This window comes from Rhopilema esculentum, chromosome 11, assembly GCF_057945365.1.
Source record: "Rhopilema esculentum isolate cy_ngs chromosome 11, ASM5794536v1, whole genome shotgun sequence".
Classification (NCBI taxonomy): domain Eukaryota; kingdom Metazoa; phylum Cnidaria; class Scyphozoa; order Rhizostomeae; family Rhizostomatidae; genus Rhopilema; species Rhopilema esculentum.
In genome coordinates this window covers 10607383-10635184 of record NC_142825.1, presented here as the reverse complement: position 1 = coordinate 10635184, position 27802 = coordinate 10607383, and the positions used below count along the sequence as shown (strand labels likewise).

At 35.6% G+C, this 27802-nt stretch overlaps 2 protein-coding genes across 2 annotated transcripts; one reads left to right on the top strand and one right to left on the bottom strand.

Annotated features, from left to right (window-relative positions):
* Positions 1-23: 23 nt before the first annotated feature.
* LOC135693224 (ankyrin repeat and EF-hand domain-containing protein 1) lies at positions 24-22388 on the bottom strand. Its single transcript, XM_065211636.2, has 19 exons — positions 22003-22388; positions 19996-20190; positions 19135-19244; positions 18565-18669; positions 18287-18411; positions 17449-17597; positions 16837-16982; positions 16053-16182; positions 14545-14657; positions 12694-12717; positions 11688-11732; positions 11056-11151; positions 10571-10658; positions 9852-10026; positions 9285-9482; positions 8760-8890; positions 7622-7719; positions 5456-5593; positions 24-4435 (listed from the first exon to the last, which is right to left on the bottom strand). The coding sequence occupies exons 1-19, from the start codon at positions 22130-22132 to the stop codon at positions 4298-4300; spliced, it is 2334 nt and encodes a 777-aa protein (XP_065067708.1). The 5' UTR covers positions 22133-22388; the 3' UTR covers positions 24-4297.
* Positions 22389-22484: 96 nt separating this feature from the next.
* LOC135693227 (uncharacterized) lies at positions 22485-26750 on the top strand. Its single transcript, XM_065211640.2, has 8 exons — positions 22485-22625; positions 24077-24142; positions 24555-24602; positions 25078-25139; positions 25292-25363; positions 25850-25911; positions 26261-26345; positions 26618-26750. Exons 1-8 carry the CDS (start codon positions 22569-22571, stop codon positions 26667-26669), a joined length of 504 nt encoding a protein of 167 aa, XP_065067712.1. The 5' UTR covers positions 22485-22568; the 3' UTR covers positions 26670-26750.
* The last annotated feature ends 1052 nt before the right edge of the window (positions 26751-27802 follow it).

Sequence of the window (27802 nt, the reverse complement as noted above, 5' to 3'; positions counted from 1 at the left end):
ATGTTCCACAGAAATTATTTTAAAAAATACAACTGGGGCTGGAAAGGCCATTGCCTCCTAGTTAGAAGGCTCGAAAGGGACCCTGCCAAACGTTCCTTTTAAACTTTCTCGCAGATTTTGGTATATAATTCTTTATTTAATCACTATATTTTATATAAAAAACTTTTAACTTTGTTAAAGCGCCAACTTGAAGTCGTAAAGCCACTTCAGATATAACAGACGCTTCAGAAATCAAATGTTTTATCTTATGTTTTTAAGCGATGAACGAATTTTAACAAAATATATTTACCATGTTTGCTAATTGTGAAATGTCATGAAATTCAAATATTTGTTAAAAACGTCTCTTTTGTCGAAACTGACTCCCAGGACTCTTCAGGAGACACGGCTTGGTGGTCTGATGTTGCGTCGTCTGTATGCAGAGAAGCCTCAGCAAATAAGACCGTGTTTTCCCAGTTAGATGATGTAGGGTTTGGCGATAAAAGTTTAACAATTTATGCAACTGAACTGAACTACAACTTGTGCACTGGTCATACGCTATCTAATTGATTCACTTGAATTTTCGCATTTGATGGTAGCCTAGGTATTAAGGATATAAGAAGAACTTCGTGACTATGGCGATGTTGATATACCATAGCATTTCCAACAAGCTACTTTTTTAGCGCAATAGAGTGACGGTACCAATCACACGGCTGCCAGATGGTCTTTTGCTGAATTGTGCAATAGCGGAGTTCTCTTAATAACCCCGGTTACAATTTGGCTTCGCTCTTTTTATGGTACGACGTACGAGCGTACGATGCATTTATTATTCGCTTTGACATCGAAGAAAAAAGGAATAGAACCAAAATAAACGCAGTTTGCACTTGAATAACAAAAACGTGACACGCATCTGAAGCATGCGCAGGAGCTGAAATCATGATATGCGTGGAAAGTTTTTTATAAGTCATTTGCAGAAGCCTCTTTCCTACGCCAAAATCAACCGCGTTTGCAATCGTAATCTAACTTTTCCTTTCTCGAGAATTTAAACTGGAAAATGCAAGCACGATTTGAGAACGGGAAAAAAGTTGCACTTTTTCAAATTTCAGTAAACCCAATGAAGAACGGACCTGTTCACTAACTAGCACGGAAAAATATAAACTCGAGGCCTATCGTCGCTTTTCAGACACGAAACCGTTTGGTACCGTTCTTCGTTTCCTATTGACCTACCTAGTTGTATCTTTATTATCTGAGGATGAGGATGTCATTAAACATAAAAGCATACATACAGATATTTTCAGGCAAGTGGCGTCCTCTCGGTCAAATTACAAATGTGGACATGTATTCATGTGTGACAAGTTTATTGATAATAAGGACATTTCAGGTCAGGATTGTAATTTGAACAGTTGGGATATATTTAGAACAACATTCCGCAGAGCGACGGCACATCTTCACAAACAGTGACATATCTTCTGTTTTGTTGTGTTGTGTTACTTCAAGATCTGTTATTATATTCATTATAAGACAGAGTTTATTTTAAGGAATTTTTATCACTGCACATATTCAAAATTTTTGAAAACTTGGGTGTCACTTTTTGAAAATTTACATGACCACGTTTCAAGAGATTTCATATGATCATTGTTACTGTTGTGTTCTCGTTTTAATATTGAAATTCTCTTTTGCAAGCTATAGGTGTCTACTGGTAGTTGCTGCAATTTTGTTTTTTCAATGCCAAATCCCTTTATTTTAGTTTTATCGCTGCACAAAATTTGAGTTTATCACTGCACAATAACGATTTATCATTACACAAATTGGTTATCATTGCACGTTAAAATAAACCCTGTTATAAGATTTAAGTTGTGTTATGTTCCCTTGTGCTATGTTAATATTTCTTATACACGATACGTGCGCTAATCGCATTCATCGCGTAACATGCGTTATGATAGCTTTATGTTGGATTGCACAGGCAAAGTGAAGCGCATTTTTATCACGTTTTGTGTACCAACGCGGAGGTTGGAAAGGTGTATTTCATGCGAGGCTGAATCCAAGCGAGGCTGTACGCATGCGCAGCTATGATGCAAAATAAATTGAAAAAACTTTCCTTTAACTTTTTAATGAGACAAAGTACTTATATCGTTAAAAAGTGTACAAATATTTGCAGGACAAACATCCCTCGACAAAAATACAGTGTTAGAAATTTATTACTTTTAATCGAAATGTACATTTAAAATATTTCAAACGACGTTAAGGTCAAACATGCATTCGTGTTCAGAACATCTCTTACAGAAAAATGTACCTGAAGAAATACTTTGCTATTTACATGACTGGGCAGAGAAGCCGGAGATTAATTGGTCTGGGGCTGCAAATATGAAACTTCTAAACATTCCTATTGAGAAATATTCTTACAGGATTTTCTTTACTCACTTGATTATAAAGCGAAGATGTTATTGCAAGAGAGGTCAAAACAGTCTCACAATGTGTTGTTTTGTTTATTCCATAGTATGTTTGTTTCCTCTAACACAGCCCGCATTAAACATGTATAGGGGTGTTCAGAGAAAATAAATATAGTTTCGTTGATCTCATATACTCTAGACTCTAGAACAGCGTGGATGCCACGAGAAACTTACAAAGAAAATGCCTTTTAAGGAATGCTTTGAGGCCAGGAAATAGTAGTCGGGGATCTATCTAAGCCTTGGTATAATCTCAAACGCTATGAAAACCTATGAAAAGTGGAAAAAAGTCAGTGCAACTGTCTGTGAGAAATGATGTTGGCTTCTAAAAAGGGGTATGGGAATAGTGTTATCGATCGACGTCATAATTATTACACAGTAGCTGATCAAAAATGGCAATCAACGATCACTTCAATGAATAAAGCGTCGAATATTACAAGTTTATCGCAAATAAAATTGCGCCTCTATTTTATTCTTGAAATACTGCATCATCACTTTTTTAAAGAATAGGCAAAGCAAATATTTGCTTCCGTTGAGATTCAGAACATCCATTGTCAGCAAAAAAAGGCTGAGATGCTAAAATGTAAAGTATAAAGACGGAAATGGACGATAATTCCTAATTTCTTGTTCAGAAAAATGATCACATTTTTCTGATTCGCTCACATTTTTAAGCACTATTATAAAGATAATAAGTTAACTAGCCCGGGTTGAACGATGGTGAGCGAATCCAGGCAAAATTGTTTGTAGAGCACATGGAACCTGCCTGGGTTGAACCCGGGCTACGATACTTCCCCTCCCGACATGTGCTGAACCCAGTTAAACCAAAGCAAAGTAGGCTCGGCAGAGTCTTTCGTTTACAGTTCAATATAAACACTGCTGGGTTTAACCGGGGTAAGCTATGAGTATGGACAAGGCTATAGAGAAGTAAAACTCATGGCATGGCATCTTCTACAAAGCGAGAGTGTACAATACAATGGATCTTTGCGTAAAGATATTGCAAATTCTATATTCAGTATTTTGCACCACATAAACATTGTGAAAGCCTCTTGAAAATGGTCCGGTGCTGCCAATGAGCTCAGATAGTGACGTCACTTCAAGTTGTCTAGCTAGTTTTATAGCTGCTCCAAGGTCTTACAGGCGAATACAATTAGACCAACCTTGGTATTTTGTTGCTGTTTTTGTGATTGCATCTTAGTTGCATTTACATAATTTGCTTTTAAATAAATCATTCTCCAGTGATTTAAAGATAAATGAACCTTTGTTTTGTTAAGTCGGATGCGCAAAGCTGAGCCATGCAATAAAAACCCAAAGGAGCTCTTGAAAAAGAGGCAGTTCAACCTTCAGGCTCCAAAACTTCAACCCTTGCCTTGAAAAATGCAACAAAAACTAAGAAAAAATGAACATTACCTGAAAAGACATGCTTTTGTTAAAAAATATTTTATATAATTACAGCATGACCTTCAGTTGAACTTCACAACTTCAGCGGCTCTTAACAATAAATCTGATTGGCCTAGGCCCGGCGTATGCTTAAAAATTAGAACTATTATTCAAAATTACAAAGAAACATGTCAATCAAAAGCATGTCAATCTTACTACTGAATTCTTCTTTGTCATGTCGGTTTTCTATGAAAATCTATGACCAATCAATGAACATCCTTTTATATTCTGTGCATTTGGGCAATCTTGTCTTGTAGTTTTAAACGCAACTCCACATCCAAAATATTTGTGCACATTACCTTTCATATGAAACGTTAGCATGAATTCACTACTGTTTAGAGCTTCATCTTTGTTAATAATGCGACCGGAACACCACTTTGCATTTCCGCTATCTGGAGCTGCAGAACCTTGTACAGCTTGTGCATGGAATTTGACACTCACAGGGCATCATCTGCTGCCTCTATTTCAGTCGCTCGCTCGTCGATGTACTTTTGAAAAGGAGGCTTAAAAGATGGAAAGTCAATTTCATACCCATATCTCTGTCTTCGGATTTCTTTCGCGATGAGTAGGTCCGTCTATAATGAGCGAATATAAACATTAGAATATTGCAATATAGAGCTTAGCAAAGAATTCAGTTTTCCGAATGAAGAAATTCTGTCACTACTTCTTACCAATAGAGCACGATAAGATTAATGTTTGTGCTACGAAAAGTTTACCTATGGCAAACTATTTACTTGTTGTAATCTGTGGTCTAACTTCATTTGTTTTAAAAAATCTCACTTCTATTTTGCATGTCAAAAATGGACCTACAGCTGGCTAGATAGGCTAGGTAGCACATTAAAAGGTTTCTAGTTAGGCCACAGACATTACGATCACTGTAACGAGGAGTACATTAGCAAAACAGAGCTGTCAACGAATACTTTAAATTTGACCTAGACCAAAATTTGATAAGACATTTATTTCTGAAATGAATATCTCATGTGAATCATGTGTGCAATTACGCGGCAAGAAATGTCAATGGGAAAATTTCTACAAGAGTTTGCGTTTTACTAACGGTTACTGGAAAGTACAGTTAGCAAAAATCTGCTAGGACGATGAATTTGTGTAAAAAAATGCAGGGATCAGATGTATCATAAGAACAGGGGTGTAGCGCTAGGGGGCTCTGGGGGGCTAAGCCCCCTTGTTAATGCCAAAAATTTGCAAATTTCTACTTTTGCTATTGTTTTTCGCAACATTTTATGCAAGAGTCCCCCTTATTATTTTGATAACACTACACCACTGCATAAGAATGCTTTGATGGCATTCTTAATCGGAAAATATAATCAAAATACCAAAATGGCAAGATCTTGAAAAACATTTACAGTTTTACATATTTCATTCAATATGCAATATGGTATGTTATATAAGGTAAACGTAGAGCTTCTTTGCTACATTCTAACATGCAATGCCTTAGGGCCAAGATAAAGACATTGATCGTTATAAATGAAATGTTTTGAATCCCTCAGTAAGCCTAACCGTAAAAAGGAGTCCCTAACCCCCTAAACCACTCATATGGACTACATCCTTGCTTTCAAACGGCTGATGATGGCACTAACCGTTGTTTTTTGTGGCACCCAAACACGTCTGGGAACAAAAGTGATTGATTCCTCCTGCTCGTGAGCCATCCCAATCACCGATGCAGCTCTTAGGACTGAATTCTTCCTTTTGATCAGGTCGTCAGAAATAGGAGGGACCTGTAAAAACAAATTGACATGGACAAAAATTTCACCACAGCCTAAATCAAGAAAAGGCTCCAGATACACGAGGTTTATGGCGATGCGGGTGGTGTTTCATTGGTAGTTGGATTAGTGTCAGAAGGCATAACACCAGAGAGAGAAAAAAGTCAATAAAAGTGGGCATTGTAGAGAAAATTGTATTTTCATTAAATTGTGGCTTATCTGGTGTTATCAATAACCCGTGGCTTTGATGAGGATTTGCTGACGCTGTGAGTAAGGTGTGTGATGCAAACGGAGATTGATAATGCTTATATCAGAACATGTTTAAATACATCGGCTCAACCGATGGTTTTTTATAGAAAAGCTTTGTAAAAAGCTCTTGAAAGTTTTTTAAATGTTAAATCCTCGTAAGAGAAGTAAATGAATTGACTAGCATATCAATTTGACTATGACTGGTCAAGAATTTTCAATTAGATTGGTACTAATGTGGTTTTTTTACTATAGATTAAAAATTTACCATGGTTTAATTCGCATTAGAAAATATGATAAGCCCCCTGTCACAGAATTGGATATTCCAATAAGAGATGTAAGATATTCTTAAAAAAGAAGCAGTAAAGTACATGGATGAAAGCCACAACGCACAAACGGCTATGGGATCATGGTTTTGGCGTAGAATCTTATTGCACATTGCCCACAAAGTCCTATTCAGGGCATACATTTAGATCGCTGTCATTAACATCGGTTTGCTTGTGCTAATTATGACACGTAAGTAAGACAATGTCGTGTCATACTTCAAATTTTTAAAATCTTTGTACTTGACTTGAGTATGGCTTTGACATACTAAGTTTAAATATAATTAAAATTGGGCGATTATATTTCAAATTAATTTCCTTGCCAGAACTGTTGTAGTCCCTGAACAAAATATTTTGCAGATTCACACATTTTTTCTCCTCTTCCTTATAACATTGACATTTAGCAATATTCGATGGTTGCTGGCGGATTGCTGGGGAAATTAGTAGCTAGGATTCTTAACTGGTCTAAGGTATTCTACGTTAATTTCTGGTCTAAGGAGAATGTGCGTTAATTTTCGGTTTTTTCATCCGATACGCGTTTTGAAGTTAATAAGTACCAGAAACTCCTTTATGGCTTTTGAAATTTGCATTGTTAATACCAAAACGTAGCTAAATTTGTGTAGCAAAAACGCGATCCGTTCAAAAGTTATTTTTAATTTGTGAATACCTTAATGAAAAAAAATCCTCAAAGATTTACCAAGCAAACATCAAACATGGTTAAATATTGGTGGGTTGTTGGTGAGAATTTGGCTGGAATTTGATGCATAAACATCTTTCGTAAAGCAACCAACATTAGACAGGAGAAAGAGAGGGATTTTGGAGAGGTAGTTAAATCCTAGGATTGTCGAACCACAGATAAAACCAAAGTAAAGCGTCAAAATGTTTTCCAATAGTCGTAAGAGAAAAATTCTATAGAGTCTACGTTTAAAATATTTGAAGCTGATCAACGATACAGATGTAGTCAAATGGAAGAAAGATGTCGATTACCAATAGTTGTAATTCTTGCAGGGGCTCCTTGAGCATTAGAAATTGGAATAATGCTGGTCTGTGGGTACACCAAGGAACTTTGATCTAATTAGGTAATAAGATGTCTTTGTCCAAACCAGAAAAGGACTCGATGTCTTTTTGAAAATTAATCCTCCCTTGCCCTTTGATAGGAGGGACAAATGGGGCAAAAATACCCTTTTCATAGAAACGCCCATGATATAAGCCTTTTGTAATTTTAATGCATGTTCGTATGAAATCCTGACTGTAGTGCCCTTTCTCCCTGGTCATTACGGTGTCCCTGGCTAAAGAAAGTATTTCTCAAAATATATACCAATTCATAATGCAGTTTTTGCGTGTAGCTTCATGGACTTTGAGTTTTTAACCGCCTAATTAAACGCTATACGTATTTGTGTAGCATCCCCACAATGGGCTTATTGCTCAACTTCAGTTCTGCGGTAAAACAATACAAAATGACAACCATTAATACCTGGTCACCCTGGTCGCCTGAATTGGCCGCTGCACTTGGTTTCTTCTCAACTGAAGCAGATTTTGGAGGTTTTTTACGTGGACTTTTGCTTCTTCCTCCTGCAAAGATACAAACACATAAAATATGAAACTCTGTGTAGTGCTAGACGCCCAATTGACAAACTCCCTAAAAATCGCACGATGAATGGAATATACGCCCTGTTTCACTCAAAACTTTTAAATTGGTCCAAAGTGAAGAGATACTGGTGTTTGCACAATAGCAGCCGATTATTACATTATGACGAACATGCCGAAACATTATTACTGTTAAAAACGACAAAATCCGAAAGTTTGAATCCCAGTTAATTCGAAGCATTCTTTTTATGACCATCACGATGTAAGTCAACCTATTTCCAATGACAAATTTCACTTTTCCTTTATAGTTTCAATTATCAACCGATTAAAGCAAACGACTAAAGCTGTTTGCAATATTTGCGTTTATTTTCTCTGTAAAGACATGCTGCTGTAAAGACCTCATACCCAAAACCATACAGCACAAAATAACAGCCAAATGTGACGTCATTCTTAGCCTATTTTAAAACGTCCTACAACTTCTATCTCAAGTTTTATCAAGTGAACTGATGTGATGACTTTGTTGTGTTGGTTGAATGAAAGCGAATTATGGGAACGAGATATTTTAATGAAAATGATTTACAAGGGTACTTGCTTATCAAAATGACCTCTTAAGCATACTGGAAGATTAAAACTAATTTATCCAGCATAATGAGTGTAACAAAGCGCAATAACAATTCGATAATCCTTTACCAAAAAGATAACAAATACGACAAAACTATCTTTTATACTAAAATTGTTATTTTGTTACAAACTCTATCACGAGATAACCTTATGCAATATACCTGGTCTCACTCAAATGACCTTCTCCGACACATCCAAACAAATTGTCCCGGAAAATCATAAAAACCGTTTGTCCACAAATTGCCCTTAAATCGTCCCTAAATCCTCCAAAATTAGGCCAGGAATTTTCCCTAAAATCTGTTATGGCTATTGTCCTCAAAATTATGCTTCTATTGTAATTTTTGTAGAGAATCACACAACGAAATAATCTTAAATCAACGCATACAACGCAACACTAAGCATACTTTTTTTATCCACTGGTGGAGGTATTTCATCCCATCTCTTTTGCACGATTGCAACGATTCTCGGATCCGCGTATGCCTTTGCGATATCTAGACTTGTCTGACCCTTTTTATTCTCAACTTGTATCTTTGCACTGCAAGGGTTAAAATTTTTATGAGGAATTTGCAAAGAATGGCAAAAAAGGAAAGGCGAATATCGAAAAAGACTCCGGTGAAGGCAACGTATAATCAGATGATTCTTTTAGTAATCAAAAAGGTAATTCAACGCAGCTTTTAGCCATGAAAGTTTTCAGAAAGCATGGTTTATGTTCATGGCTTATCTTGAAAAATTTCAAACAATTTTCATGTCAATCTAAAACCTTTCATCTGACACTATTCAGAGTATGAACCGTTATAACATTGGTTGAAAACTCCAAACTAAGAAGCATATATATCCAGTTATGGATCAAAATAGGCCAGTGACAAAAAGTTGTCCTTGGCTGCTAAGTCCGTCCTAAAACAGTATAGTTTGAAAATCCAGTCACCTACCCCTTTTCTATAAGAAATGAGACAACATTTTCTCTGGAGCTTTCAATTGCCCTCATGATCGGTGTGCCACCATTTGCTGCTTGGGCATCCAATTCAGCGCCATGGTCCAAAAGATACTGAGCCACATCTAGCTGCCCTGTGTGACAGGCGAAATGTAAAGGTGTCCATTTGAACTGGTCTTTCCCATTCACATCAGCACTAATGGTTAATGAAAATAAATTCATGAATGACATAATCTCTAAATTTCAATTAGTCGCGAATTACAGACATGGTTCACGTTTAGATTCACGATGGAGGGTAGCATAATAGCCAAGTGTAAACATAACGAAATTTCTATACCAAATTGGTGCCTTCATAAAAGGTTTCCCACGAAACTTATACTAATACCAGTTACGTTGGAAATTACAAAATCCTGTTCACTTATCAATATTATTTATTCATTTAAAATAGACGAATTAAAGGAAAGCCCTAAAAACAAACAAGAAAGAAAAGATATGTTGTGATTCAGTATTTTTCACCAACAGTAAAAAACCAGCATCAGGCAGGCTTGTAAAGACATCCACTTACTTTTGTTCTATGAGAAACTTCACCATTTCAATATGACCCTCAAGACATGCTACCATGAGAGGCGTCTTGTAGTATTTGTCCCTCTGATCAACGGGAGTGCCTCGTAGAAAGGCATTTTTCAACGTTTCCAAATCGCTTATTTTGGCAGCACCAGTTACACTCATGTAAGTCTTATCTGTGAATCAGGAGATGGTTTACATAAAACTGCTCTAGTTATGATAATCTTTCAAATAAACAGACCTGATAAAATAAGAATGCTAGTTCCAAACGCAAAGACCATGTTACTTGTCACTTTGGCAATACCACATAAGCTCGCATGTTTAAATATCGCATTCACTAAAGACCTGGTCTTTAATCGTCCATTAAATTTATCATGTTTTTAGCAATATGAATTCCAAACTTTATACATTGATTGTTGCTAATAGATCTGCCAATACAAGGGTCCCGTTCGAGGGGAGCATCGTGAGCAAAAGCCAGTTATTGTATAAATTTTCAGTTTCTGAAACAAAAGAAATATATGTCTACTGAAAAATTTTATCACCCTTGACAAAGCATGATGGGTTGCCGTTGCCTAAAAGAAATAACAATCTTCAAAGACCTACTTGAAATTCAGACATGGGAGGTTTGCAAAGTACCGATAAAAAGAGAAATCAAGAGAGAGTGTCAGCTTTTTTGGACTCGAATGAAGGGATGGAAATCAATCATGGAAATAAATTTACCTGGATATGTAAGGTACCAAGCTGAGTCATCGTGAATGGGATGCTCCGGTGGGTTGTCACGATCAAACCTCGTATTGTCAGTGAAATGCTAAAAAACGAGGTTAACCAATGAAAGCTACGAAAACTATCAGTGTTCTTTTATTACAATATATAACAATATACTTCAAATTCTTTTGCCGTTCATTTATAATGCGAACGCTTCCAGCTAGTAAATTATTTCTTTCAGTGAGAATTGTATTTGCAGGCCTTTAAAGAGGCAGACATAAACCTGATAAGGAGTTAAAAATCCCTATGAAAAAGTGAAATACTTTAAAGACTTTATTTCAAGTTATAATACCTTACCTGAAGCTGAATTCTTTTAAACCCCCTTTAAACCCCCTTTAAACCCCCTTTAAACCCCTTACAAGCCGGTTAGTGGTAGTTTTAGCCTTACTGAGAATGAAAATCAACTTGGTTTTCAGATCAAAAAGTTAATATCTACGTACAATATACTTTTCAAGGTAGCAGGCTGGTGGTCCTCCCTTTTTGGTTCTCGGTCCATCAGGTGTAGTGCAGATGGGCATTAGAATTTTCGTTTTTCCCTATAGAAAAAGTTATATATCTGATGAAATTGTTTAAGAAAACAGGTAATTTTTTATGTTAAGAAAAAAAGGCACGGGAATGCCAGTTTATATGTTTCAGAGCAACACATAATATTGAGCTGATGTAAACCAAAAGCAGCAAGAAAAGATACTTTGATTGAAAATCATGATATGGCCGCTAACTAGTAAAAGGTTAACAATCATCGTTTGAAGCAAAAAGAACAGACTGGTTCAATAAGATGACAGCAAAACCATGTCTAGAATGCACAAAAATCTTCAGTATCTCAAAATTTCTAGCCACCTCGAAATGTTTGAACATAGCAAATGCCTTTCATTTCAACACAGTGAGTATGATCTTGCAAAACAGTTATATTAAAGATAAATAATTTGGCGCGTTTTCAGGGAAATGATAAAGATCTTTAACTTACACGAGGCGCTTTGTTAACAACTTCGAGGCTTTAACTACTTTCATCAAACAAAGAGTAAAAAACTTGAAAGAAATTCAAAACTACAAAGTATTAAAAGTTTATAAAGACCTTTTTCCTTTTTCCTCCTTTGCCACCTCCTCCTTTCTTCTTTTTCTAAAATGAATTTTGTTTTGATGAATAAATCATCTTCTATCTACTTTAAGGTCATTTCATTTATGTTAGAAGAATTCCCCTACCTACAAAAATAGTAAGTCGCCTACACGTAAATTGATTTCAAACATCTCAAAACTGGCAAAAGTATAAAAAATGATCAAAATTTTTGACAAATTTATTTATTTAGGTTCCTTGGTATGTTACGCCCATTCATGATAGAAAATAAAAAACATGAATTCAGGTTTATGGTCAATTCTGCCAGTTTTTATTTTTGGTGGGATAGGCAGCGACATAGAGATAAAGGGTCTTGTTATTCCGATTATTTCAAATAACTTGCTGTGTCGAAAGGGAAATTAAATATTTCATCACTGCACAAATCCGACTTTCATGGTCATCACTGCACGTTGAATTTCTGCCTGGAAGCAACCCCCTTTCTCGCGGATTGAACTTTATCATGATTACGTATGATCTTTGACGCCAATACGGGGGCTTACGAGTATGATACACTTTTATCACGGTTTTGGCTTGCTTGTCCTTCTGACAAAGCTGTTTTTGCTAAGGGGTCGTTAAAAGTTGCTCATTAACCGCAACAATTTATGCATTTTATTTCTAAAGGGGATTCTCATGGTGAACTGCTTTCAGTAGTTGTCAGGAGGGCAAATATATTCGAAATCTTTTACAATTAAGGTTTTCTAGCAATAGTAATTTGACTACAGTTCGAAAAATTATGTTTGTTGCATTTACACCAAATCTTTTCAACTAAAAACCCTACACATAAAATGAAACCAAAGACATAAATTCTTTTAAACATGACTGCAATCCATTATCTAAGCAACATTTTTGATAGATAATGCTAGACAGGCTTACTGCTTAAGTAGGAGAATTGTGTACGAGAAATGTTGAGCTGTTTAAATCGGTTTAAAACTGAAAGTTATGGATTATGAAAGGGTGAAAAGATTACCTTGCCTCCGTCTATTGAATAGAGCTGAAAGAAAAACCAAATTTCGTTCACTTACAAAAGACTTTGTTCTCGGTTTCATAGAATTAAAACATTTCATTTGTGGTAGATAATACTGAATTGAAAGGTGCGCTATAAGATATATCAGTTAATAAAATACAATAATGCTACTGTGCCACAGAAGGAACTTAATCAAAAAGATTGAATCGTTTTCGCAGCCAGTATTGTGGCGTATAGGTATGCCGTAAATAAATTTACGCAGACCCTAACACCATTTGTAATCTCAAAATTCTACACCCCTTTCAACCGTTCCCAATGACTTGACTATATAAATTTAAAGATATCACCAGAAATAAATATATGGGGGTTGGAGGATGATAGCTAAGTGAAAAGGAATGATAACAACCTTCTTGATATCAGCTATCAGCCCTTGATGAAGAAGATATCATAACACAATAGCTTTGAAAAATATCGAACGATGATAAACTGTACATAATGATTCAAGACAGATCTCTAAGACAAAGCTTTGGTGTCGTGAATTTGGTTCCCAACAAAATCCATTATTGTTCGATTCCTTGATGGCTGATGATATAATTTCCTATCTTTAAGTTTAAAAAAAAGGAATGGTATGAAGCGATTATATGAACTGAACTAAGCTGAATTAAGCCTGGAACTTGGAGTTGAAAGCGAAATTACATCATCAAAGCGAAATTTCATTACAAATACATCAAGATGGATCCTATTCTTACGGACAGGTACTACCTTGTGGGGGCAAAGTAATTGGTTTCCCTCAAACGGATGCATATATATCTAAGCAGTTTCAGTATAAATAAGTCTATTTTTGATGACGTATATATTTGTTATACTGGAAAACAAACATCAAGAAACTAGAATTGCATTGGTAGCGAAAATTTAATAAAATACCATAAATAGTATGAATTTGGATAGATATTCAATTTTTCCACATTCACTAGAATGAAATTTTCGACAGCCTATCTGAAAGTGTTCAAAGCTCTTTACAAGAAAGACGTGGCAATCTTGATAAAAACTAATTCAATCAAAGAGGTAATTTGCTTTCTTCCTGATTATTTATTTAGATATTCATATTCGTCCTCAATCCAGAAGAACTTGGAAGGGGTTTAATAAAACCATAAACCAGCATAAAGGAAAGAGGTGTGGGTTTACAATTGTTACTTTTTTCGTCTTAGTTTTGAAAGCTTGCTTCAGATCGATTAGTAACTGTTGCAGACGAATCGACAAGCTAAAATCTTCTTTCCTATGTTTTATATTTAATTATTTGATAGCACTGCTATTAACAAACAGAAATATTTCCGATTTTCCCAACGGATTCTTAATGGTTATATCGAGATGAGATATCTGTTAAGGTCTTCGTAGCATTTCTTTATTTAGGCAGAGGCCAGAGTGAAACTGTCGACAGAGTCCAAAAAAGTTGTTAACCTTCCTCCAGACAAAAACATCCCAGAAAGCAAACCTTCCTCACAAAACAATAAAAGGTGGGCGTGGTTTGGGTGTGTCATAGTAGCTTCTATTGCTTTTCGTGGACCTTCCTCCGGTCAGTGGCCGTGCGACCATAATGTTTTCCAGACTCTGACTGTCGACTGTCTACTAACAACTAACAACTGCGATCGATTTTTCGTTATGATGGTACTCCTGATTTGAGGCACCAATAACATTGAATTGGATTACATAAAGCCATCAAAGTCTAATCCCTTGCATTAACAAGATTGTAGTGGGCTGTACTGTGGTTACTGTTTAGTCATCAACGACAGTGAAAAATGCAATTAAAGATTACATTGATAAGAAATTTTGCAGTATTTAATGAAGGATTTGTACCTTGTTTATAAACTTCTTTCCTGTCAGAAATAGGTTGTAATCGATGATCTCTGACTTGAGAGTGTCATGCACATTGCAAATGTGCTTTAACTTGTCCTCGGTAAGGGGTGCATCTGGAATGGGATAGAACCATTGATTAATGTTACATGGCTTTGACAACAAATATGAGAAAATTATATAGAGGATGAGAAAGATACTATCAAAGCAAAAACTGACTAGAAACAAAAGTTTGTATTAACTTCAATAACGAAGTTCATCAATGACAGTTAAAAGCTAGTTTTGTTTCGAGAAAGTAATTTCAGCCACAGCAAACGGGTTATCATAATCTTGAGACAAATAACGTACATAAATTGAGTATGATTTTAACACTTCCTGGCTACTGATTTAAAAAGTTATTGACATTTGTATTTGTTTCTACCTAGCATCCGAAGGTAGTTTTTAGGACACTGAGAAGCTTATGCTTATCGAGCAGTATCCTGGTCCTTCCTCTCGATGTGATCACACCTCGTGATTCCTACGCCTGGAATTACAGAGAGCTGGCGACTCTCCTCACTCTGGGTGGAAGTTTGGTCATGCCAGGGACTCGAACCACGGACCCTTGGGTCTGTAGTAAGCGCCTCTAACAACTGAGCCATCCTCGCTTACAGACATATTACTCCCATTTCGAAAACAGGTGAGAGGATTGGGGTTCAGGACTGTCTCTGATTTATTCACGTGTATTTGATGGTCACCAATTCAATGTAAATAATGAACATCTTAATGTTGCGATGCTGCCTCCATTGACAGCGGTGGAAGGTGGAATACGCTCATGAAATATGATATATGATACTTCAACCGAGAGTAACAGTAGGTAAGTTTGATGTGCTACAGTTTTTTTGCAATCGAAAGGTTGATGAAATTTCATTTTTGCTTATTAGATAGATTCAAATCAATTTAATTTTTATAAAATGCGATCTGATCTTTTTTCAACATAATTGCTACCATATCCAAATAAAATATATCTGAAAAAGTGCAAATGAAGCTAAAAATTGTATACTATAGTGTATACACTAAACCTTATGCTCCAGAGCCCAAAAAATTTATACTCTAGTCGCCAGCTCTCTGTAATTTCAGGCGTAGGAATCACGAGATATGGTCACATCGATAGGAAAGATTAGGACACTGCAAAGTAGACACTGCTTCTCAATGCCATTAAAACTATCTTAGGAAGCTAGCTAGTAACCAGATACCTTGGAGAGCTAGTTAGTACAAGAAACCATTGTCTATTTCACATAATTGAAATTTAACTAACTTCCTCAGGGTAATTCATTAGATAGAAAACAGAGCAAGCGAGTCAGCAAGAACATATTTGCCCTCCCTCTGCTAATAAGTTAAGACTTTCATAAGCTGCTGCCTTTATACATAAAGATAGCAAGCAATTTCTACGTCGCATCTTACAGATCACAAAAAATGACACTTGGTAGCAGCAGAGTAAATCATGATAAGCAGAACCATAGAAAGAAGCATACCTTCTGACTGCAGCACAGAACTGAATTCCTGTAAACCTATCTTGCCTTTCCTGGCACCATCAACTTCAGGATCGTATTTCCAAAAATGCTCAGTCAAGGATTTCGTTTTTTCGATCATCCAGTCATACAGCTGGAGGGCATAATTACCCATTACGAATGAATGAAAACACAAGAAGACTGAAGACGGAATGCACAAGAAGATTGGAATGTCTTAGTAATTGTGTACAATAATCTAACCTCGAGGCAACAAGCTTTTATAACGAAGTAAAAAGCTTGAGAGAAGTCACAAATATTCTCATAATTACTTTGACAAATTTTCAGAAAGATACTCAATGTTGGGAATAAAAATTTTTCAGCTTGATGGAGAAGAGTGATTACTTAACTATGCATTGGTTTTTAATACGTTCATCGGCGTATTACCAATTCATATGAACTGAATAACATAAAATCATACTACTTCAGGTTAGGCGAATTCTGACCTTTGTAATTTAATTCTGCGAAAACTACAGCCAAATATTAATGAAGTGGTGTTACAGAAAGCAAATTATACCTCAAAACTGTCAAATTCAATTAAATCAGTAAATTGACAAATTCGTTGACCTCTTACAAACACACAAAAACAGCAGGTAAGAAATGTATGTACAAAGGGAGAACTGATCGTACACACATTATGAAGGAAAGAAACAAAAAAGGTTATTTTTGACCTTCTGATAAAATGCATATCTTTAACAAGAGGAAATTTCAACTAATAGAATGATTTCTAAAATTCCCAAAGCTTACGTACTCTAACAGCCCATTTGTCGGTTCCAGGCTTCCCGGCTTTCAACTTTTCAGCTTTACGGCACTCTTTCATTGCATCTTTATGTTCGTTGTCCTTAGCCAGTAATCGTGGGGTTCTACCCTCCTTGTTTTTCAATCCAGCAGGACATCCTGTATTTACAAAAATAAAACTTAATTAATTATTTCAAAGATTTTTCGAAAATTCGCGTAGATATTTAGCATTTTTCTTTTTTTACATTCCAATAAAAATTTACAAAACAAATTTACTAGTTACACTACCTTCAAAATACTTAACGACACTACAAGGACGATGCCAGCATTTAGAATTTTTAGAAATGTGTCGCAAAATTATGCATTTAAGAATTAATTATTGCCATAATTTACGCCCATCTAGCCACAAAATCAACATATATTTACACAACTTGCAAAAGTAAAAAACTGAAACTATTGCATGATGACGAAACATGCCTGAGATTTTAGTCTACAAATTTCTTCAAACTCAACCTGATTACATGAAATCATACAGCCAACTTTTTCTTAATTACGGTACGCCATCGTTCAACAAATTTGGAAAATGAAAAAATAATTATTTCAAATAAAATTTGGAAATTTGTACCTCTCTGAGCCAGAAACTTGCATATTGGCCCATATCCTTGTGTTGCAGCCAAATGTATTGGAGTGTCTCCATCGTTAGCTACTGTGCCCATCTCTCCTCCATAAGCTGATAGTACTCTAAGGATCGGCAAATGGCCATTCACAGCAGCTCTAGATGGAGATCAGTATATATCGACCGTCACAGAAAGGAACATAAGGTGCATAACTCACGAATGCTATCAGACGATAGAGTGAGTTTTGAGCCAACATCGAGGCTTCAATAATTAGATGCATAACTACTACTAGATGGCAAACACATCTTTTCTGATTAAATGCATTTAAAAAGATCAGCACATACAACGTATCCTGCACTGCTACTCGATAACGCTAGAAAAAATAAAATTCTGAAAAGCAAGCCAAGTTCTTTTCAGAAAACGAGAAAAGATGGTTGATATTACAAAATCACGAAAAATTGAATTATGATAAAATTAGCTCTGGTTGCTGTTTATCGATCATTTGTTCGTAAAGTAATCAGGCATAAAGTAAAGTAAGTAAGCAGGCATCAAATTTCCGCAGTACTGATTCAATGTGATAAACATTTTCTGTAACCAGGTTAAACTTATAGCTACCTTAGCAAATTGGAAAGTTAAGCAAAGGCTCTCTTGCTGGGGAAACGAACAAGAGAATGAGTGAGGATGATAGAGAGACAGCCTTCTTTCTAGAAGTCAAAGAAATGCTTTCAAACCCAAGAAAAGGGGTGATGGCTCACTCAAAGAGCACTTTTGCTTGTTCATCTCCCCACAACTTTTCTCTGGTGAATGGGAGAACCCTAAAGGACCAAAGAGATTGTTTGAACTTACGCGTGAGCGCAATGGCGTCCTTCATTATCAAGAAGGTTAACGTCAGCATTAAACTCCAGTAACGCTCGTACACATTCAATTGAGCCATTTCCACAAGCCAAGTGAAGGGCAGTTTCTCCAGTTTGCTGAAAAACATACAACATATTTAAGCTTGAAGAACCAAAGCAGATTTGAATCTAAGAGTAAGAGGATTCAAGACGAAAAAGCTTTTTTACAAGACATTCAATAAAATTAGCATATGTAGAAGAAACGAAAGCAAACATTTTAGTGTACTGTACCTCAAATCGATTGTCTGGATCAACACCGGATGCTAAAAGGATCTGCATGTGCTCTGATAATTTTTCTTTTGCAGCAACAATTACAAGCGGCTGACCATCTGTACCCTATAATAAGAATCACATCCAAGCGTCAATAATATTTTCTATCACGACTTCAATTCAGGCAGAGGAAAGGGATCCACATAGGAGCATAATCATGTTGGATACGGCAGAATGAGGTTGCTGGATACATATAGGGAAGTAGATGTTTGCCAAGGTCTCGCTAAGGTCACTCGACAAACGAACTGTGAGTACTAATGAGAAGCAGAAGCAGATGCTCCTTACACATTGTAAATATGCTGGGCATAGCAAAGTTGTTATGACAAATCAATTCAAGGGGGCATAAGGGGAGTAAAGAGCAAATTTGTCAAAGAAAAATTGTCACTCTATTATTTTAATAGTTGTAGAAGCATTTATAATTCAAGAGACAGCAAATTTTGTGTGTTGATGTATTGTTTTTGCCATGTTTTGCCAAAAAATTTGACGAACCTGACAAATTTCAGACCCACAAGCTTAAAAGAAGTCACTTACAACATTATGCTGATATGCACCATATTTGAGAGACAATTCCAAACACTCTTTATGTCGTTTCGTTGAATGAAGACAATAAAATAATATATTCCTTCCTTCCCTGTCTCTTGCTGTAAATGAAGAATAATTATCAGTTATTTATTAGTTAAACATAAAACATTTTGCATTTAAAATTATAGTCAGTTACTCTTTCTGCAGGGATATTTCATTCCTTTACCTTTTCAAATTGCAAATTATGGCTACCACTGAATCTCCCACTGTCAAAGCTCTATAACAGACAGTATCCTATATGATAGCAATTAATGTCACTGCCCCATTTCAATATTATTTTTGTAAATTTTATATGAATTGCACGTCGATGTCTGCTAGTCGCAGCTGTCGATGTCTGCTAGTGTGGGCAAACTCAAGGAAGAACCATACCAAAGGGGGCATGCTTTAAAACAAGTAAACAGATATATAACAAACAGATATAGTTAGACTAAATCAAGCTCACAGAATTATAATTATGCCAACTTTTCAAAATAACGTTTGGAAAAACTGCTGCCAGAGGGGGCAAGTTGTTGTCAAAATTTTCATTTAGGGGGCACAGCCCCCTGCCCCCTGCAGCTACCAGCTGGCTGATTCACATATTGAGATTGTTGCTCAGGTACTCTGGTACTCATGGAAATTGTCACATCTGTTGTACTGCTACAACCAGTACCCAGTGGAGGTGAAAAAAGCAGTTATCTGCACCAAATTTTAATGTCAAGAAGGCACTAACATTTTGTTTTCTACATTTGCAGTATCTCATTGCACTGCTGATGAGAAAAAAACAAAAAATTTTATATTAGCATTATAGCATCATGGGAATATCAACTCTACCTGTTAAATCAGCATGTGATTCAGCAAGAAGTTTTAATGCCTGGATATGACCATAATCTGCAGCCCTCATTGCAGGGGTTCGACCAAGATCATCCGCTACATTTGCACTGGCTCCTAAGCCCAACAAATGGGAAATGATCTTCTCATTGTTGGCACATGCAGCTAAATGAAGTGCTGTTTCCCCATTCTCAGGCTCTGATGTAAAAAAATTGTTTACTTTTTAAAACGTTGACATGGGAGAATGCAAATTCCAGTGGATTGGAATTAAGAAAAACAATAAGTTATTAAGCCAAAATTGTAGGATGAACTGACAAAAACCTAGAATTAAATTGCTTTTATCTTAAGGTTATTCAATTGAAGTTTATAACAGCCAGAATTTTGGCAAATTTGCATAAATAAACATTTATATACATTACAATCTCATTGAAATGTATATATCGTTATAATGTACTTTCGGATATAACATACTAGAGTAATGGGTCCTGGCAAAGTTCCACAAAGGTTTTTAAGTTTTCAGATTTGTTCAATGCCAACGAAACATTGAAGAAGTTGAGCAAAGTTGATGCAGCAGTGAAGAACATTTGAATGAAAAACGATATTCACAAACGCTTTGCAGACTTCTTCAACTATGTAGCCTATAAAAATTTAGTTGAAAGTGTGGTTTTTAAAAAGCTTAATTGTTTACAACTTGATTTAAATCAATTTTTACTTACCCTGGTTACAATGTACTTCAGATATAACAGATTTAAACTGCAAGTCCCTTAAAGTATGCTATAACCGGATTATACTGTAATACAAATTTTTATAATGTTGACTTCTGGGTATAGCTCATTGATTTGCAGAGCTAAACCAGGTTGGAAAACATGTCTGATTTTGCGGATGCATCAATTCGACTAACGGCACATTGACAGCTGCAGCCTGTGAGCAAAGCATTCAAGCTGCAAGCAACGATGCCCATATATACATTACTTAAGAGTATGTTGTATGAATTCCTTGATATTTTGGGGCACTAGAGGTGAAACAAGGCAGTGGCATGCTCTGACAGGACATGAATGGGGAATTAAAGCGTTCCTTCCCTCCACTAGCTTACAGGTCCAGCCTGACCCAACTAGTACCACCTAGCAGGGTTCCCTAGCTCAGGGCTCGAGCGATGGCCAATGGCTAACTCATCGGGAGACCGGCAAGAAGGGCGGATGAGCTATAAATCCAGGGGTCAACAGCTTCAGGCGGAAGGACTCCTGGAAAGAGGGACGGTTTCCCTTTAAAAACACTGTAAAGATGGTTCTGGGGGTCCATCTCTACTATTAATCCCTTAGTTTTATCTGTGACCATGACAACAAACCAAAACTCAGATTTTGGGATAGTTGGAGGGTCATGGTTCTGTTAGAAGATGGTACCTGATGAGAGGTGAAAGGTGTGAGCACAAGAATTCCAGCATCCCTGCAAGCATATGCAAGTTTTCTAGACTAGGAGCTATAGCAAGAGTAAATGTTTATGGGGGGGGGCAGGCTAAACAGATAGATTAAATCCAAATTCTCAAAAAAATCTTTTTGAAGACCAACCTCTCTTACCACTCTTGAAATGCTATATTCTACATCAATAGAGCAATGTTTTCAAACATTATTCCACAAAATTTGCTGAATATTTTGAGAGCAGACATTATACTAAATAAATTATTGGAGGTGGGCAGCATCTACAGCTTTTAGAGCCCTGAAGTGATACTGAAGCTCATTTTCAGGGAAAAAAAGGAAGCTTGTGATTTGACACTTTTCTATTTCAAACCAGCATAATATAGAGAAATTAAAGATAAATTTCTGTCAACTTTCAGTGTTGCTTCATTTTTTGCATCTGACAGATATTTGCATATATTATGCTTATGGTTCATGTAAAGCAATTGATGACATGGTATCAACTCTTTATAAAACCCACTTATTCGTGGATATGCGTATATAACAGATTATTGATTTATATTAGGAGTATCTGAAAAGAAACAAAGTCTTCTACTACCTGAAAAATTTACAAGATTGGGAATTCCATTCAGTACAAGTTTCTCAATTTGTTCCGTATCTTCTCTTCGCACTGTTTGCAGCAATTTCAACACTTGAAGTTGTTCTAAGCGATCTTCGGCAACAGGCATTTTATAAATTCGTCCTTGGTGAGAAACTATGTTTTTATTCTTTGTGCTCAACTTCGTTCACACTTTCTCCAGTCTCTCATCAAGCTGGCGATAATCGTTTCATTTCATTGGGTCTTTTTCCAGCGTTTGCGGTCTGAAATCCTCTTAAAACTGGGAAAATATCTTTAGCTACGTTTTCCCTTTAAATATTTTATATGAGTGACGGATAAAGAGCAGCGTTCATAAAATTTGTTACCACTGTCATTTCCACTGTGAAAATCTCCACCACAAGATAATTGTTGCCTAGTGACGATAAGCTTGTTGATTTGCCTCGTTTGGGATGATTGCTTGTTTAACTGTGGAGGCGCTTTGCATTCAGTCTCGCTTTCTTGTAGTAGAAATGGCTCACGTTGTTTAGGCCGGTTTTGTATTATTTTTTATTATCAAATTTTCCATAATGACTATGCCAGCTGAAAACTGGAGGCCTCGTCATGTCAACATGCAAACTTCAATGGTATGTTTACGGTGTCTAATTTTGGACTTTTACTAACTTAGCTATCCGGTATGGTCATCGATTCACATTCCAGTATTTGAATTCGAAAATTAACAACATCATGAACACTGAACAATAAGTATGTCTAATATAAAGATAGAAATGTCTAAAGATGCAAATAAAGGAAGTGGTGTAAAAATAAGGGAATGATTAGCAGACTGATAAGGTAAAAATGGAAAATTACGACTTTTGTATTTAGAATTATGCATGCAATGGTATGCATAATGAACAATTCTCTGTTCCGAACAAATTTAATCCTCATGTCAAAAATTGATCATAGAAATGGGATCTTCATGTTGAAATTAGTCTGTGCCGAAAATTTCATGTTGACTGGACTATGCTGGCAGTGAACTTCCCCATTTTCAAAATTAAGCTTTTCCTTTACATTTCAATGGAATTTGTTGCTGTAGTGAAATTTTTCAGAGGAAAACGGTATGTAGCCACTGAAACATCCTTTTGAAGTCAGTTTCAGGTGCTCACAATCTTTATACTACTAAATATACTGCTGGAAAACATATAGATTTGAACATGTTTTAGGAGTTCTTAGGTGTGCAACGCTACCTTTTTAATGGTTCAATGACAAATTCATTGTCTTCACAAGTCTCAGTAACCTTCATGCAGACTTTAAAAATACAGGTAATTGTAAAATCTGTGCCGCAGGGCAGACCACAAGCCTCAAAATTTGTCAAAAGTTAAGAACAAATTAAGAACAAGCTGAGGCTGAGCTACTGTAAAATGTAATTTTAAGCAACTTTTCATCTCAATAACAAGGATCTTTTGCCATGTGTAGGTGCTTTTTCACAGTGAATTTTGAAACTTGTAGGCAAATGAAGGTTGTCTCAGTCACTTTGTTGACAAATGAAGCCTGTTCATCTCCCTGGAACAAAAAAGCTAGCAATTGCACTGCTTACACTCTATTAATTTAAGAACAAATCAAGAACAATCCAGCCTCATATTTTAGTAGTGTAGTGTAGTAGTGTAGTCATTGAATCAGTTTGATCATGTGAGACATGTTACCATTATTCTAATAACTGACAAACAATAAAAAGATTCCATTCAAAGCCATTGTGCCAAAGATGAAAGATTTCAAAAGAATATGATTCTCTAAAGAAGTGCTGACGTACAGGATGCAAGATACAAGTTGTGTTGTACAGACTTCACCTTTTCCTCCATTTGAAAAGACTGCATGCAGGCTAAATTGTCCTAAAAATTATATAATTTTAACTATTTTTTTTAACTTCAAATGTGACCATATTGTATTATTTATCCTCTAATCATATAATTAGGTTATGCTCCATCAAATCATACTGATTGTTGTTTGCAAAAAACATTTATGCATTTAATCCAATCTTACAAAGTGTTTTTAATGATTTTCTTTGATGACTAATCTTGGTAATGATTTTCTTATACAGGGAGATATACAGCTAGAATTGTATTGGAATCACACCCCAAGAACATGCCGAAACTTTGCAGAACTTGTAAATCAAAATTTCATCCTTGTCTTTTCTCATTTTCTTAATCATAAACCATAAATTTGCATCTATAGCTGTTTAGTATTTATATGTAGATTTTTATGAACTCTCTTTCATCTTTAAGTTGATGATAAATGGTCTTATAGACATTTTACCAAGTATTTAAGATACTATGCTAAAACCTAGTCAGGTGAAGCCAAAAATCCAGGCCAGATGAATCTGTAATATGTATTTGCATATGAAAAGCAAATGTTCTCAGTTTTACCAGAAACCTCCTTTGGATGCTTGATAAAAGCAACGAAAAGAATATTACGAGCACCTTCAGCAATTTGTTCTGAACAATATTTATTTAGCATTCATTTTTATTTATGCCTCAGTTGATTGATTTCTATATGCCTTTCTGAATGTTGTATTTCAGTCAAGGCGTGGCTATTATGACAATGTTAAATTTCACAGAGTGGTTTCGGTAAGTCCTTATTTGAAAATTGATAATTTATTTGAAGTTTTTACTCTTTTTGCAAGTTTGAACATAATATGAACATTTTTATTTTTATCCAATCTTACAGCATTTTTAATGAATAGTTGTGATTATAAGAGTGATGGATTTTCACTAGTCACCAGCAACCAAATTCCATTGTTCCTAATGGCATTTAAATGTTATCAATGCTAAACAACTAAGCTCTGAGTATTGATTAGTAACAGAATTTCAATTTTGTATGATATTAGCTGGATGTTCAAAATTGATTTGTAATTTCTTGTTTATTTATCATTAAACAAAGTCATTGAAAATTGCTGAATGGCTTTGCGTGTAAGTCAAACTTAGCTATTTGAAATCTATATACTTTACTTTCATGTGAAAGGGATCTTTACTGCAGTAAATTGATTGGAAAACATATTTCTATCATCTGCGGTTGCTTTAAGATAATTGTTTTAAACCTTAGGACTTTATGCTGCAAACAGGAGATCCGACAGGTACAGGGAGAGGTGGCTCATCAATTTATGGGTAAGTCTGCAAACATAACTATGATAACCTTGTGTATATGTGACTTATTTTATTGGCACTTTGTTTTGCTCTCTTTTCAATACTACGCTTGCCTTCGTGCCTTTTTTTGTAAATTCCTTCAATCATGTGTAAATTCCTGCATTCTTTTTTAGTCCTCTTTTTGAAGATGAAATTCACAGAGAGTTAAAGCACACAGGAGCTGGTATTTTATCAATGGCAAACAGGTACAGGCAACTATTCTCCAAAGGTTTTGGATTTCTTTTCTTTTTAGATAATTTTGTGCTGGTTTTCTAGATGAGCATTTAGCTATAGATAAGATGTATTTATGACAGGACAGTTTCTTTGTAAGGGGGAATACCATGGATTGCAACAATCCAAACTTCTCTAAGTAGGAAAGAATGTTATTTTTGTAGAATGTAACACAGTCAACTAATTGTTATTTGTTGGACTAAGAAAGTAGCTGTAATTTAAAGTTTAATTTCCACTGGTTTAGTTAGACTAATATTTAAATACTGGTAATTGAACAAAACACATATATTCAGTTTTGTTGATATAATGACAGCCAGGGTATAAAGGATGTTTAAAATTCCAGCGATCAAGATGTTGAAAATTGGCATAGATCAACCCAGGTGGCATGGTTCCCATTAAAATTTAAGAAAGTAGGAACATATAACCAAATTGTTGACCCCAGTCAAATGTTTATCTTACAGCGGACCAAACACTAATGGCAGTCAGTTTTTCATTACATTAGCTCCAGCCCAGTGGTTAGATGGTAAGACATGGTTTTTCACTTCTCCTAGATAATTCTACAGAAAATACCCCTAATAAGGTTTTTATTGTTAAATGTTAAGTTTAGCCTTCTTAATGTTATTAATTGTTTAGAAGATGTAATCAAGGATGATGTCAAGGGCACTCCCCTCTTGATTCTCCTATCAAAGAGTCAGTTACCTCCCTGGATATAGCTGCAGGCCTCAACATTTCCCTGCTCTTTCCCTTTTGGTCCACTTATAGAAAACCCTTCCAAAATCCTTCTATCAAATCCTTTATTCACATGTAATGCAAGGAGATCTGTGATTTCCAAACTGCTATATCTGATAATTTCCCTTTGCGCATATTCACAGGAAGACATTCAATATTTGGTAGAGTTTCAAAAGGAATGGAAATTGTTAAAAGACTTGGACAAGTGCCAACTGACAATGGGGACAGGCATGTGATCCTCTTTTGCTTGCATTTGATCTTCAAGTACTTTTCAAAATAATTTTAAACAACCATATTATGCATAATGATTTTTTTAATCAACCTTTCACTGTAGTCCAACTTTTAAAAATGTTTTTATCTTATTTATTGTAATACCTTGATATCATTAATTATAATGATGTAAATTAATTCCGAAATATAGAATAGAACTGTGTATTAAATAAAAAGCTCTTCTGTATTTTCTTATATATTTTTTGTTATATTTCCAATATTTTTTACAGGCCAACACAAGATATTTATATTATAAAAGCACAACCAGAAGAGGAGGACTAAACTTTAAGTGTAAAATATATTTGTAAAATATAAACGTTATGTCATGACCTGAATTGATGTTTATAGCTAATGTAATACTTTCACTGTTGCCCTTATTTGGTCCCCATGCTTTTGGTAAGACTATTTATGTTTACTAGTAGATCCCTTAATAAGTTTAGCTGAATGCAGATGCAACCAGTTTATGGAGTTTAACTGTATTTTTATGGAAAATTAGCAGGATGCATGAAGAGAAAGGACCATTGCTTGCAATGGGTGAAGGGGTTAATCCATTAAAAGGATTATAATTCAAGTTAAAAGATTCATGGTTCATGGATCATTGAAGGATGTAAAGTCCCAGTCACAGAGAACTGTGATGGGCTTGTATAGAAATAAGATATTATATAAAGTGCTTGATAGAGTTAAAGTTACTTTTGATCATGATGTTTTATTATTTACCAATGTTTTATCACCATCCCTTCAAAATGCTAATGAATCGGTGGCGGTTATTCCAAGTGCTACCATCTGGAGGAAAGGTGGCAGGCAAGGAAAGTTATTTAAATATTCTTTTTGCAAAATTAAAACAAAATGTGTGTCCAAGAATAAAAAATTTGTTACATTTCAAAAGTACAGTATAGTGCAATCCACCATTGCCAACAGTAAAGTAATTACTAAAGTCAACAGTCTCAGTTTATTAGGTATGATGAAAAATTCCTCAAATCACACCAGTGTAAGTTCTTAACGTGTTCTTCAAAAACAACAGTCAGAACATTTATTAATCCAAAGAAGAAACCTTTGCCCCTTAGAGGGTTTTGAAGGCACTGGGGCAAAACTGAAAGATGAAAAACTCTTGGGAACACGTCCTTATAATAGCTGAAATGACATTCCAGAAAATTTCTTAATTTATTTTCGTGCTTAACCGTTTTATTATTTTTAGGCATACTTTTAATACGTTTGATCAATTCCATCCTCGAGATAGTTCATTGCTTTATGAGGCCCACTGGACCTCTAGGTCCATTGGGCAATTTGTCATCGGCTAGATGTGTTAGGGTGACGACCTTTGGATCTTACCACAAAGTGTCTAATTTTCCAGCCTCTTGAGGTTGCTGCAAGATCCGGCTCAAATTTCAAAATACATCGTTGAAAATAAGGCGCAG

Coding starts and splice junctions, on each gene's coding strand:
- LOC135693224 (XM_065211636.2), bottom strand. CDS start 22,132: ATGCCTGTTGCCGAAGATCGCTTAGAACAACTTCAAGTGTTGAAATTG. Junction 17,598..18,286: donor GGACGCCATTGCGCTCACGC/GTAAGTTCAAAC, acceptor ATCTCCATCTAG/AGCTGCTGTGAATGGCCATT. Junction 14,658..16,052: donor TTCTGTGCTGCAGTCAGAAG/GTATGCTTCTTT, acceptor ATCCCATTCCAG/ATGCACCCCTTACCGAGGAC.
- LOC135693227 (XM_065211640.2), top strand. CDS start 22,569: ATGACTATGCCAGCTGAAAACTGGAGGCCTCGTCATGTCAACATGCAA. Junction 24,143..24,554: donor GCCGAAACTTTGCAGAACTT/GTAAATCAAAAT, acceptor GTTGTATTTCAG/TCAAGGCGTGGCTATTATGA. Junction 25,912..26,260: donor TCCAGCCCAGTGGTTAGATG/GTAAGACATGGT, acceptor GCATATTCACAG/GAAGACATTCAATATTTGGT.